The 13,201-nt window shown below is 31.2% G+C and overlaps 1 protein-coding gene across 1 annotated transcript; it reads left to right on the plus strand.

The window, feature by feature from the left end:
* The first annotated feature begins 5,473 nt into the window (after positions 1 to 5,473).
* Positions 5,474 to 11,746, plus strand: LOC116016720 (multicopper oxidase LPR2-like). Its single transcript, XM_031257095.1, has 4 exons — positions 5,474 to 5,797; positions 7,633 to 8,639; positions 9,099 to 9,543; positions 11,406 to 11,746. Exons 1-4 carry the CDS (start codon positions 5,564 to 5,566, stop codon positions 11,457 to 11,459), a joined length of 1,740 nt encoding a protein of 579 aa, XP_031112955.1. The 5' UTR covers positions 5,474 to 5,563; the 3' UTR covers positions 11,460 to 11,746.
* The last annotated feature ends 1,455 nt before the right edge of the window (positions 11,747 to 13,201 follow it).

Raw genomic sequence — 13,201 nt, forward strand, 5'->3', positions numbered from 1 at the left:
TACTAACTAATGCATCAACCACCTTGCAATACAAATATTGCAAACCAAAATCTTATTGTATTGGTATAACTCAAGGTGCCCAGAGTTCCAAATATGATCCACCAATCATCCAGTTGTAGTTTTAAACTTGTAGGTGCCCGGCCGAATAACGACCGAGATAACATAGGGGCCTTCCCAATTGAGCCAATTTAACCCCTTTCCAATGGTCGGCTAGCTTCCTGCTTCCACAGGACATAGTCCCCAACCTGAAAGTACTAAGGCTTCACCTGAGCATCATGGTGGGATCAGGCAAAGTGATAATGGAGGTATTTGTCCTCTAGCGTACTGGCGTTCAGTGAGGGGGATCCGGTCTAAGTGCTAAGGTCGAAACTCATGACTGAGCTCATGATACGCTATAAAACAGTTAGCAGCCATATAGGGGAAGGAAACTATCCCCAAATCGGGTCAGATTATACCCATACGGGGTCGGTCTAGGTCGAGAAGTGTCCCCCAGAGTATACGAAATACGAACCGAGCATATACGTAGTTGTACACCCGAGGGTTATTCCATATCAAAAGTAAAAATTACTTCATCCTTTACCAATCTTTTAATTCGTTCAAGGGAGATATGACCTAATCTCTAGTGTCATAACATTGAGAGATTTTTGTTAATACTATACTGTTTGGTGTCGTTTTGAACATGTAAAGAATTGTGAATTAAATTATTGTTTAAGTTAAGATAATAAAGATCATCAGACAATGTACCATCACCAATACAAGTAGAATTATGAAATAACTAACTTAAAATACTTGCGATTAAATTGAAATTTAAATCCAAAAGGTTAAAAAAAAAAAACAAAACAAAAAAAAAAAACGTGACATAAAGTCCCGTGCACATGCAGTAAACAACAATTAGGCTTGAACCCATAACCCCATATGAGGGAATAACTTTTTTTTTTTTGAGTACAACGAGTCAACCGTTGCCTCCACTGAGGCTCGAACCTACTCTCATCATCCATGTGGGAGTGTTAATCGAGACACCGGATGTCACTTGACCACAAGGTCTTTGGCAGGGAATAACTTAATTGGTGCCACTCTAAAGAATTGAATATTTATTAAAATTCATATAACCATATCCACAAGTTATCTTACTATGTTAATTAGTTATGATTGTCATTCAATTCATTAATATGATTGCATATCTCATGTTATTTAGAAATTTGAAAGAGATATATTTATTAATTTAATTAGTATAAATACATTATATATTTCTTGTAGATCAATATTTTTTTAAAAAATAGAATTATATTCTCAGTGGGCAATAATTTAAAACTTCCAAGATTATTAATGTAATTAAAAAGCAGTAGCCACTAAGCAACAAACTTTCAAAATACTGAATCAATGATGAAGTACTTCCCATGTGAACTCAACCCGAATATCAGCTCTCCTTTTTCCGTTTTCTTTAACCACTGTCATCCACCACTTTTACATAAGAAACATAACAAAGGGAGGAAAGCAACAAAACACTGCCCATTTTTCCTTCATACAATTAACAGATCAACAACTGGTATGGCCGTAAGTTGGTCGGACAGTTAGCTTGATAATCACAAGACTTTAAGTTTAACTCATTACGGGAGTTGTTTATTGACATTTTTAGTTTGAGCCGGCTAGATATGGCAACTTAAGTTGATTTATCTCTCTGTGATCATTTGTCAGTTAGGTTCACAAGACAGGTTAGTTTCACCCAAAAGACATTTGAATATTGGTTCCAGACTTTCTCATAAATCAAATGATATATTCTCTTATTAGAATATTTAATTTTATCTTTTGGTTTGATCACAGATTTTCTCACTTAAGATATGTTAGTATTCTACATATTGTAACCAATCTTGTTCTTGATGGGTACACCCTCAAGGATGACAAAACACTCATTCATGAGTTTTAAGGTAGTTACGTTGCATTTTCGTACTCGAATATTTTTTTTTAGTACTATTGACTAGATTACAAGATGGTATTTGGGCTACAAAGAGTAGTCAATACCCCACCACCAAGGTTCGAGCCTCAGTGGAGGCGATATTGCCTCTTTGTGCTTCATTTGGTTGAGAAAGTAGCTCTGAACAAATATTACATTGTAACAGAGTCAACAGTGTATAATCCTAATATATATAGTTTTGGTTTTGAATACTATATTTGAATAAATAGTGATTACTATACTTGAATAAAGAAAATAATAGTATTAAATTTTGTAGTCTCGATTTAAAATATATTTTGTTAGGAATATAATAATAATAATAATCCGTAATAATAATAATCCAAAATTTCTAATATAATTTCCCTAATAATAATAATAATAATAATCCAAAACTCTTAATATAAGTTCCTAATTAAATTTTCCTATTAATTCCGATTTATATCAGTAATAACAAATATAGAATTAAAAAAATTTAGCAAGATTAATACTAGCTAATCAATTTCCTAATATAATTTTCATATCATATTTTAATTAATTGATACTTTCATAATATATCTTACCTAATAAAAAGTTTCCTCCCTTTTTTATAATACTGATCTATATGTTAATCTGTTTATTATTGTAATCTATATAGGTAATTACCATATATTATTTACCATCTAAATAACCCGTTGTAATTACAAACCGTATTTAACATCTAAATTTATTATGGTAATTAAATATAGAGATTCCCTTCTTACGAAGGTTTTATAGTTTTTTTTTTACTTCAAATAATATCAATTACCCGTGCACTTTCTTTGATTACTTTTTAATAAAATTAAATCCTAAAAATTATGGCAATTAAGGATTTAATACTTTTCATAATATAAATTTTATCTAATTAGTTAAGGAAATTGATAATACACATATTACATTCATAATTAAAGAAGATTAAAAAAAGTATGATAATTATTATTTCAATTCACAAATTATTACGCTAATTCAGAGATGATTATGCCATACAATTATGTAAATTACTCCAATTCACATATTATTGCACATATAAAATTATGTTAATGATTACTTTTGAATAAAATCTTAATAATTATGGTAAATAAGAAATTAATTCACACATTATACTTTTATTAAATTGTTTTTTATGCTTACCGTAATATAGATTTTATCTAATCAATTAACGAAATTAATGGTACACATCTTACAGACATAATTAAAAGAAGTTAAACATAAACATATTACGTTCATAATTAAACGAAATTAAGAATGCACATATTATTATTTATTAAGAATTATATATATATATATATATATATATATATATATATATATATATACTCCTTAATTACCATATATTAATCATAATAAAATGACCTCATTTTTATTGGAATTAATAAAAATATTTTCTGCTCATATAGAAAATTAAGCATGCATATGGTGGGTAATTAAAGGAAAATAAATATACACATATTATATCCATAATTAACGGAAATTAAACATACACATAATTCGTCCATATTATCAACTTGTATTTAACACTTTAATATTACAATGATAATTAAAGATAGAGATTCTCTTAATTTGAATATAGTATATTTTTGTTACTTAAAATAATATCAATTAATCATGCTCTTCCTCTTTTTTTTTTAAAAGACTTTTCCTAATATAATTTTTTAGTAATCAATTTCAACACTAATATATAAATCTTATAATTTCAAATAAATGTACACTTTCAAATATTAAAAATTTTTATAATTTCATCATTAATTTTATTATATAAATATATAATAAAAAAATATATTCATACATCGCACGGGTAATTTATTAGTTATTAATATATAAATAATATAATAAGATAATATTCGCCCATGAGATCACATTATTATTTCATCTTTTTATACTTGATGATTGTGTAACGGTTCTTATGATATGATAATTAATGCTTTATGCTTATATTCTTCCTAAACTTCATTCATGTGACTAGTTGAGTGTATATACAAACTACTTTATAGTTATATGATTATAGTATCCCGTGTTAGAATTGATCGTTACAACATAAATTTAAGATGGCTATACAAAATTTTCTTTGGTTTTTTTTTTTTTAAGATAAATTTTCTTTGGTTTTATTCTGTGATCTTAAATTAAAATTGCCCATATGTTTTAAGCAATATTTTTTTTTTATGCTAAGTATCTAAATCTAAAAACATAATAAGTGTGAAGGAAGGTTACACCCTTCATTTATGTCCGTTTTTTCTGTTAAGTTTTTTTTTTGTACATTATGCTATAAAATTGTACTTTACAATATATTAGACAAACTACCCCTACCGTTATAACTTTCGTTATCTTTTCCACTATTGTTATCATGCACATGCATCCACTATATATTTTCTTATTTTCTTCAATAATAATAATATATACACATTATATATTGTAGTTATATGTTAGTTATTTCCTAAAATATAAATATAATATTTATAAAAATATTTATTATTATTATTATTATTTACAATAATTTAAATATCTAAAATATAAATAAATTTAAAATTTTAATATTGGGCACCTATTTTTTGCGCATCGCACATAAGAAAAACTAGTATATTAAATAAATGTAAAAACTTGTGTGAGACCGTCTCGTAGATCATTGTCTGTGAGATGAGTCGTCTAGTAGACAACTGAGTTTGTAAGCATCCCAATTTTAGTTATAAGCATTATAATATCTTCATTACGAACAATCAATTTTACCTTAAATAGTATCACAATTTCATATATAAATACTACAATATCTAAAATATAATTTGTAACGATTTATTTTTAATTCAAGTTGATATTAATTTTTTTACATCAAGTATTACAATTCTTTCAAAAGTAGCATTTCACATATACGTATTACAATATTTATATTAAAATGACACTGTGTATGCATTACAATTTCAGTTATAAGTATTACAATATTCATCATTCATAACAATCATTTAACTTAAATCGTATTACAATTTCACATATATTTATTATAAATAATAGTTTATTTATTTTAAATTAGTATTAAATTTTCTGTAACAAATATTATGATTTCTATCATATGTAACAAGCAACTATCTTAAAACCCGACCCATTTTAAATTAAACCAACTTGGTTAGCGTGAGTGACCGTACACTCTTGTCCCTTAAGAGAGGTTCGAAGTTCGAACCCCCTCTTGTATAGAAAGACCAATATGGCCAGCACTTTGTCCCTTACTCGGAGTCTGAGTATGGTATGCAATAAATAGTCTCCACCTGGCCTAAAGCAATATTTTTCGTGATTAGTCCGAGTATGGTATGGTATGAAATAAAGAGTCTCAATATAAAGCAATATTTATAGGGATTAGTGTGGTTATGGTATGAAATAAAATGAAATAAATATTGAAGAAATAGCGTGGATACTTTTTCCACCAACAATCACTAATAATCCCGGAATAAGCAGAGAATTTATCCCTTTACATGTGAACACAACCCATCTTCTTCCCAAAAGTCTCTCCCTTTAATTTCCCCATATATATACAACACCCATCACCCACCCTCTCTCTTATCTCCTAAACAGCAGATAGAATAGAACCTATGTGTTAAAAGAGTTGGAATTAGCATGAAAATGGTGGACACAGAGAGAGTGTGCTTGAGGCTAAAGCTTCAGCTGGGGCTAATAGCCATAGTGAGTGGAGTTGTGGGTTCATGGGCAGGGGCTCCTATCCTCAATCCTTCCAAGTTAGAAATGTTTGTTGACAAACTCCCAGACATGCCCAGAATCAAAGGTTATGATGTTGTTAATGGTGTTCCTGTCCCCAAATCACTCAAGATTGGCATGTTTCTCAAGAAATGGGTTAGTCTCATCTTACAAATCTCTCTTAAATTACTCTTTTCTCTTCTTCCTCGAAACTCAAAAACACTTCTACTTTCACAAACTTTCAGGTCATGATATATGGTTTTGAATTTATGCTCAATTCAATGTCTATGTGAAAAAAAGTTTAATTATTATGATAGTTCATATTACATAGGTTAATATACAAGTAGTGTATGAGTCATAGTCTATTATATGAAATAATTAATTTGATTTTGATTTTGTTTGATTTTTTCGCCTTCAATTCTTGAATTTCAATTTCTTCAGTTTTGTTTATTCAAAATTTTCATATCAGTCAAATTTAATTAATTAAAAGGTTTGGAATACCCTTGTATGAATATTGAATAAGAATAAAGCTTAGTGAAAGTGGGAGCGTTTTGTTTTGATTTGGTCTTGGTCGATTAGAACAAGTTAAGTAATAAAAAATGGTTAATTGAATGCTTTTAAAAAATGGTTAATTGAATTGATGGTGGGTTGGAGATCTAGTGGACACGATATTAACTTAATGTGCTTCAGTAATTTGAGAAAGTAGTTATAAGCAGATACTACATCGTAATGGAATAAGTAGTACTAAAAAAAAGTAGGTAATAGTACAAAGGTACAAGTTCAAATCCTAGTGAGATCGACGTATTGATCTTTTTTATTTGAGTCGGTCAATTATGTATAATTTAGGCTTGTTTATCTCTTTGTGATTCTTTACTAGTTAAGGTTATAAGGCCAGGATTTATTCCGTACACACTCTCGGATAGTAACGGCAGATTTCACTTGTAAAAGGTAGTAATACTTTTACTATAAAATTAGCATGATACTTTTTGTGATTTCCCATTTCATTCAACTCTTGCTAATAATTTTTGTGGAATTCACGCACAAGATATGAAATATTCTTGTTTGATTACAAAGTTTTTGTTGTGCCTTTCGCAATCGATTTTAATTTGGAAGGGAAAGAATATCATTCCTTCGTTGAATTGCGCTACTTGCTTCACTATAAAATTCTACTACCGAATTATAAGTCAATCTAATTAATTAGTTAGTTGTTATTGGACAAAATGTTTGAAGAGTTTTAATCCAACATTCTGCGTTCAAGACGAAATATTGACAGTAAAATAAATACAAATAAATAAGGGATCACACTTATAATCTGTTAGACGGGTCGTGTGAATATGAAAATGTAATACTTTTATTGAAAAATGTAATATATTAGGAAAAAAGTGCATGTTACTTATAACAGAATGTAATAACAAATGTAATTCTTTTACATTTTGATGTAAAAGTATTATTTTTTCATCAAAAGTATTACACTTCTCTTTATAAATAATGTTGACAAGTGTTGGTTACATATAAAATAAAATATAATACTTTTGAATTAAAATATAAAAGTATTACATTTTTCCTCAAAAGTATTACATATTTTCGTATAAATTTAAACATTTTATTCTTGATTTAGTATTACATTTTTCAGTATAAGTATTACATTTTATATTGATCAGAATCGTTTCATAGACAAGAATCCGTGAGACGATCTCACACAAACTTTTTCCATAAATAAATTACACATTCATTACTATTTATAACCTTCTTTTCATAAAGTTTCAAAGGATTATTTGATGCTTATTTCATTATGTTGTTCCACTACTTGTATTGATCCAACTCACTCCATCACTACCAAGAATAAATTCTTGGACATTATTACGAAGAGGAATAATTTAATCATTAAATTAGAATTAGAATTGGACAAAGAATCGATTGGATTAAAAAGTTAATAATATAAGTTCACTTTCTTTTCCCATAAATATTTTATAATAATATATGATTTGCAGAAATTCCACAGAGATCTTCCCCCAACCCCGGTGTTTTCATACGGTACTTCGAGGCGCAGGGCAACGGTTCCTGGTCCCACAATCGAGGCACTCCATGGAGTCGACACCTACGTGACGTGGAAAAATCGCCTCCCTTCAAAACACATATTGCCGTGGGACCGAACAATTCCGACGGCTGTACCGAAGAAGGGAATTCCTACGGTGGTGCACCTACACGGTGCAATCGGTGAACCCGAGAGCGATGGCAACTCCAAGGCATGGTTCACAGCTGGATTTCGAGAGCGGGGGCCCACTTGGACCAAGAAGAAGTACCACTATCACAACGTCCAACATCCTGGGACCCTCTGGTACCATGATCATGCCATGGGGTTGACCAGAGTCAACCTCCTAGCTGGCTTGATCGGGGCCTACATCATTCGACAACAAGATCTCGAGATCCCACTGGGCCTACCATACAACAGTGAATTTGAGAAGGTGTTGGTTGTGTTTGACCGTAGCTTCCGTACCGACGGCTCTATATACATGAACCCCACGGGGAACAATCCCTCCGTGCACCCGCAATGGCAGCCGGAGTACTTCGGCGACGCCATCATAGTCAACGGGAAAGCGTGGCCCCACATGACCGTACGCCGGAGAAAGTACCGGTTCAGGATCATCAATGCCAGCAACGCAAGGTTCTTCAAGTTCTACTTCAGCAACAACTTGACCTTCACCCACGTGGCATCTGACTCAGCATACAACGAGGCGCCAGTTGTCCTCCACAACATCCTACTCGCCCCTTCCGAAGTGGCTGACGTGGTGGTTGACTTTTCCGAGTCTGAGTCTGAGTCAGCAATCCTAGGCAACAATGCAGTATATCCTTACCCTTCCGGTGACCCCGTGGATGAAGTTAACGGTAAGGTCATGAAGTTCATCATCAAACTTGGCAAGGAGGTTGACACATCACATATTCCAAAAAAACTGATAAAGTATCCTTCGCCAAGCTTGTCCCACGTTTCTAGCGCAAGGTACAAGCCTAGGGAATAATTGTGATTTTCAAATATCTTTAGATTTTATTTTTGAGTATTATTGAGCTTGTTACAATGCAGTATTTGTTCATAATTATTTTCTCAACCTATTGAAGCACAACGAGAGTTAATATTGACTCCACCGAGACTTGAACTCACCCCCTTCCATATGGGGTGCAATCAGATGCCACTAGACCACGCCACACATAAACATATATTGTTTGTCTTTCTTGTCCTATTTTCACTCGATGTGTAAGTTCCAATCATGTTCCGGGTGCACGGAGACATGATTATTGTGCTAACTTCTGGGGGCGACGCCCTCGTCTTCGTGATAACTTTTGGGGGGCGACACCATTATTATGAGCTACATCAATAGCGACGAATTCGCTTGTCCAGTAGTTATTCCACATCACAATATTTATTTATTTTTTCACACTTTCAACCTAATTTCTCCAACAGGTACATTGCGATGTACGAGTACACCAGCAAGATTGACGAGCCGACGCACCTATACATCAACGGCAAATCGTACGACGAGGCGGCGACGGAGACGCCGGAAGTGGGAAGCAGCGAGATATGGAACATCATAAACCTGACGGACGACAACCATCCTTTGCACATCCATTTAGGGCTTTTTAAGGTGTTGGAACAAACGGAGATAGTGGAGGAAGATGAGTTTAAGGAATGCATGTTGAAGTTGAACAATGCGGTGAAGTGTAAGGTGGAGGAGCACGCGCGGGGGAAGAAGGTGAAGGTGGCCCCACACGAGAAGGGATGGAAAAATGTGTACAAGATGATGCCTGGCTATGTTACAACAATATTTGTGAGATTTTCATTCATCCACTCAAATGCTTCCTACCCTTTTGATGCTACCGCTCAGCCTGGTTATGTATACCATTGCCATGTAAGTAAATTCTATTCTTCCTTTTTTTCATTTGGAAAATGATATATGCACTCCGTCGATAAAACTCTCGTCACGTGTCTTAATTTTATTAGAAGAAGATGAAAAAAAATAATAAAAAATGCGACCTACTTTTTTTTAATGAATCAAACGGTGACATATAAGTAGGGGTAGAAAATAGAGTAGATATGAGAGTACGTGTAGTATTACTCTTTTCATTTACCTCGGTCCACAAATTTTTTTAATAATTATAACACCAGTATATGTAGATTTATTATTCTAGGTATTAGATTGATGTTAGGCATAAACCACTCAAAATTACTCCCTCTACGCTCACATTTTGCGTGTCGATTCGATTAACAAGGGTTGACTGAGTTATTTTGAATTCAATTTTCATAACATTAAGTATCTTATGTGTCGATTCAGTTAACAATGTTTGATTGAATTATTTTGAATTCAATTTTCATAATATTAGGTTTAGTATTAGTATATAAATTTATATATTCCCTCTATCTCATTTTATCTGTTTTGTTTAAACTATCTATTTTTTTTTTAAACTTATTTTGTTTAGTATTTTAAATTATTTATAAATTTAATTTTTGTATTTAATAGTACTTTTAGTGTAGTTTTTACATATATAAATTTTAAATACTAATACTAAACTTAATATTATGAAAAATTAAATTAAAAATAAGAATTAATTTTATTTTTGGTCTTAAATTTATAGGTGACAGTATGCTTTTAATATTTTAGAACGTTCATTTTTTGTCCTAGTATTAGTGTGACATGGCATTTTTATTTGATTTTAACATTAAATTTTAAGAGTAGTTTGGCCAGTCAATATCATTGGAATTGAGAATAGCGTACAATGAGCTGAGGCAATTGAGAAAATCAAGAAATTGAGGTTGTTTTGTTTGATTCTAATGTAGACAATGTTTCTACGTAGAAAAAGCTTCTCTATTTTGTCGTCCTAAAATGGTTGTCCTGTTTCCAGTTCAGATGGCTCCAGAGACTATGCATTATCTTTTTATCTAATGCATTTTTTTTTTCTAGGCATTCATACATATTTTTATTCTAAAGAACAATAATAACCACTTTTGTCTATCGTTTCGATTTAAAATTTTAACGATTAACTATATTTGCTATTTTGTTTTTTCTTTCAAATTTCACTCCTTTCACCAATTAAGCTGCCCATGCAGGCTGCTATTTTTTTTTTCTTTTTTTTGAGAACGTGTTTGTAATTTAGTTTCAGCAAAAATATACATTTAAGTCATGTCTACACAAAAATAAAAATTGATTTCACCACTAGGAGTGCATTACTATAAAATACTTAGGTAGAGATATTTATATACGATATGATCGAGAGAACAGGAGAGCAGAGATCTCAAATGGTTTATACTTTTCCTAATGTGGTCTTGTAATTGCTTCTAATAAGAAAATTATGCTTAACAATAATCATTAAAATTTTATAGTCTTTCAATTTTAGGTTTCTCAATCTCTAAATAAACCTATCTTGATTGCTTGACATTATTACTTATGCTTATCTTTTTTACATATATGGTAGGTAATCAAATCGTATTCTTATTCCCTACCCCGTTTGGTTGCAATAGTTATACTACAGATTCGGGTCTACCTTACAAGGTAGACCCGTCACAATTTATATACTGAACGTTCATAATTCAAATTATGAACATTCAATATGAAAATTGTGTATTTTGGATTAGGGTCCACAGAATAATTTGCGGATTTGGTAGTGCAAAACAGGCCATCTTTATGTAGATTTGGTTTTTATTGCATCCTAAAAATAAATTGTTTTATTTAACTTTTGCAAATTTATTTATTATTTTTAAATTTTCATGTTGCAGATTTTAGATCATGAAGACAACGTGATGATGCGACCATTAAAGTTGGTACATTAAGAAGTGAAATTAAAACAATATAAACTATATATGGAGAGAAGGCAGTGGTTAGTTGGTGCTCTATAAATCAAATAGGCTACAACTTTTTTTTTTTCCTTTTCAATTTTTAGATTGTATTATGAGCATAAGAATCATCTAAAATATTGAAAAAGTAGTATTCAACTCCTACACAAATCGAAGATAATTAATAAACCAAAACTTTCAGAATATAATACTTTGATGAGTGGTTCTTTTGTAACAAAGTCTCATATATATTTATTTATGTGACTAGCCCGGTTGATATGAAATGTAGTGATATTTATAATGAAATTTTATTAATAAATAAATTGATTGTTACTCATAAGGGAAAATTATAAATACATATGTTGGAAAGTAATATACTTTTGAAAAAAATATAATACTTTTAAATCAAAATATAGTATTTAGGAGTTGAAGGTTAGTTATGATAAAAAGGTAATACCAATCATGGATGATTTATTGTTACTTATGAGGAAACAATGCAATACTAATGGATAAATTGGTTGTTACTTACAAAGAACTGTGTAATATTTATATATGAAGAAAATGTAAGTTAAAACTTAATCATACAGGAGCTTAGAAACACATGATTTTCACAGATACTTAAATGCGTTTAATGAATATACCTGGCTCCATGATTTCACTGCAAATGCTTCAATGGGAGACTTGGTTTCTCCCTCCAGACCCTAAGCAATTTCCTTACTCTAAAGAACTCTGATGGAGAGAGAGTTTTTTAGTTTTGCGGAAGGTTGGGGAGAGGACCAGAAACTCTGAGTGGTTGATAAACCATCTCACAGTTCCATCAACGTGAGTGGTTAACTGAGCAGTTGAAACTGCTCCTTATTTTATCTGACCAATTATAGAATTAGTATTATTAAATTTAAATAAACATTATGAGCCATAGAAAATAATAAATCATATAATAATAATGATAATTATTTTAACATTCTCTCACTTGGCTCATAAATCATAAATTTAATAATGATCGTGAAACATAATATGCATAATATAAGCTAAACCCTTCGTTACATTGGTCAGAACATAAGTAATCATTTAGTTAGAAACTAATAAGAATCATGGCGGTAATACGTCACTAATTCAATGCAGTCCCTTCCATGTATCACAATATTAATTTCAAACTGAATATGATTCATAATGGTATTTCCCATAATGGTCCACGATAATGTCTTTGTCAAAGACAAATCCTGTTCATATGGACATAAAACATTCATGTATATACACTCGAAAACTAAACAGGACACTTAATACAGAAACGAAACTATATTGAGCTCCAAGTATCAAATATACCAAAAACACAAACCTTAACATAATGTTAACTGTTTTCAATAACACCCATTCTCTCAACATGCTCATTAAATGCCTTTGGTGGCAAGGCTTTAGTTAATGGGTCTGCAATCATTAATCTAGTGCTAATGTGTTCAATTGATACTCTTCGTTCCCGAACATCTTCTTTAACGGCAAGATACTTCAAATCAATATGTTAAGCACCACTTGTATACTTGTCGTTTTTAGAAAAGAAGACTGCTGCGGCATTATCACAATAAATTTTCAGCGGCTTGGCAATACTGTCGACAATTCCACAATAAATTTTCAGCGGCTTGGCAATACTGTCGACAATTCCAAGTCAAATTTTCAGCGGCTTGGCAATACTGTCGACAATTCCAAGTCCTATTTTCAGCGGCTTGGCAATACTGTCGACAATT

The sequence above is a fragment of the Ipomoea triloba genome, chromosome 4 (assembly GCF_003576645.1).
Source record: "Ipomoea triloba cultivar NCNSP0323 chromosome 4, ASM357664v1".
NCBI lineage: Eukaryota > Viridiplantae > Streptophyta > Magnoliopsida > Solanales > Convolvulaceae > Ipomoea > Ipomoea triloba.

What these genes read in the sequence shown, in the direction of transcription:
- LOC116016720 (XM_031257095.1), top strand. Translation starts at nt 5,564, where the DNA reads ATGAAAATGGTGGACACAGAGAGAGTGTGCTTGAGGCTAAAGCTTCAG. An exon ending in TCCCACGTTTCTAGCGCAAG is followed by an intron (nt 8,640 to 9,098) that starts GTACAAGCCTAG and finishes TTTCTCCAACAG; the next exon opens with GTACATTGCGATGTACGAGT. An exon ending in GTTATGTATACCATTGCCAT is followed by an intron (nt 9,544 to 11,405) that starts GTAAGTAAATTC and finishes TTCATGTTGCAG; the next exon opens with ATTTTAGATCATGAAGACAA.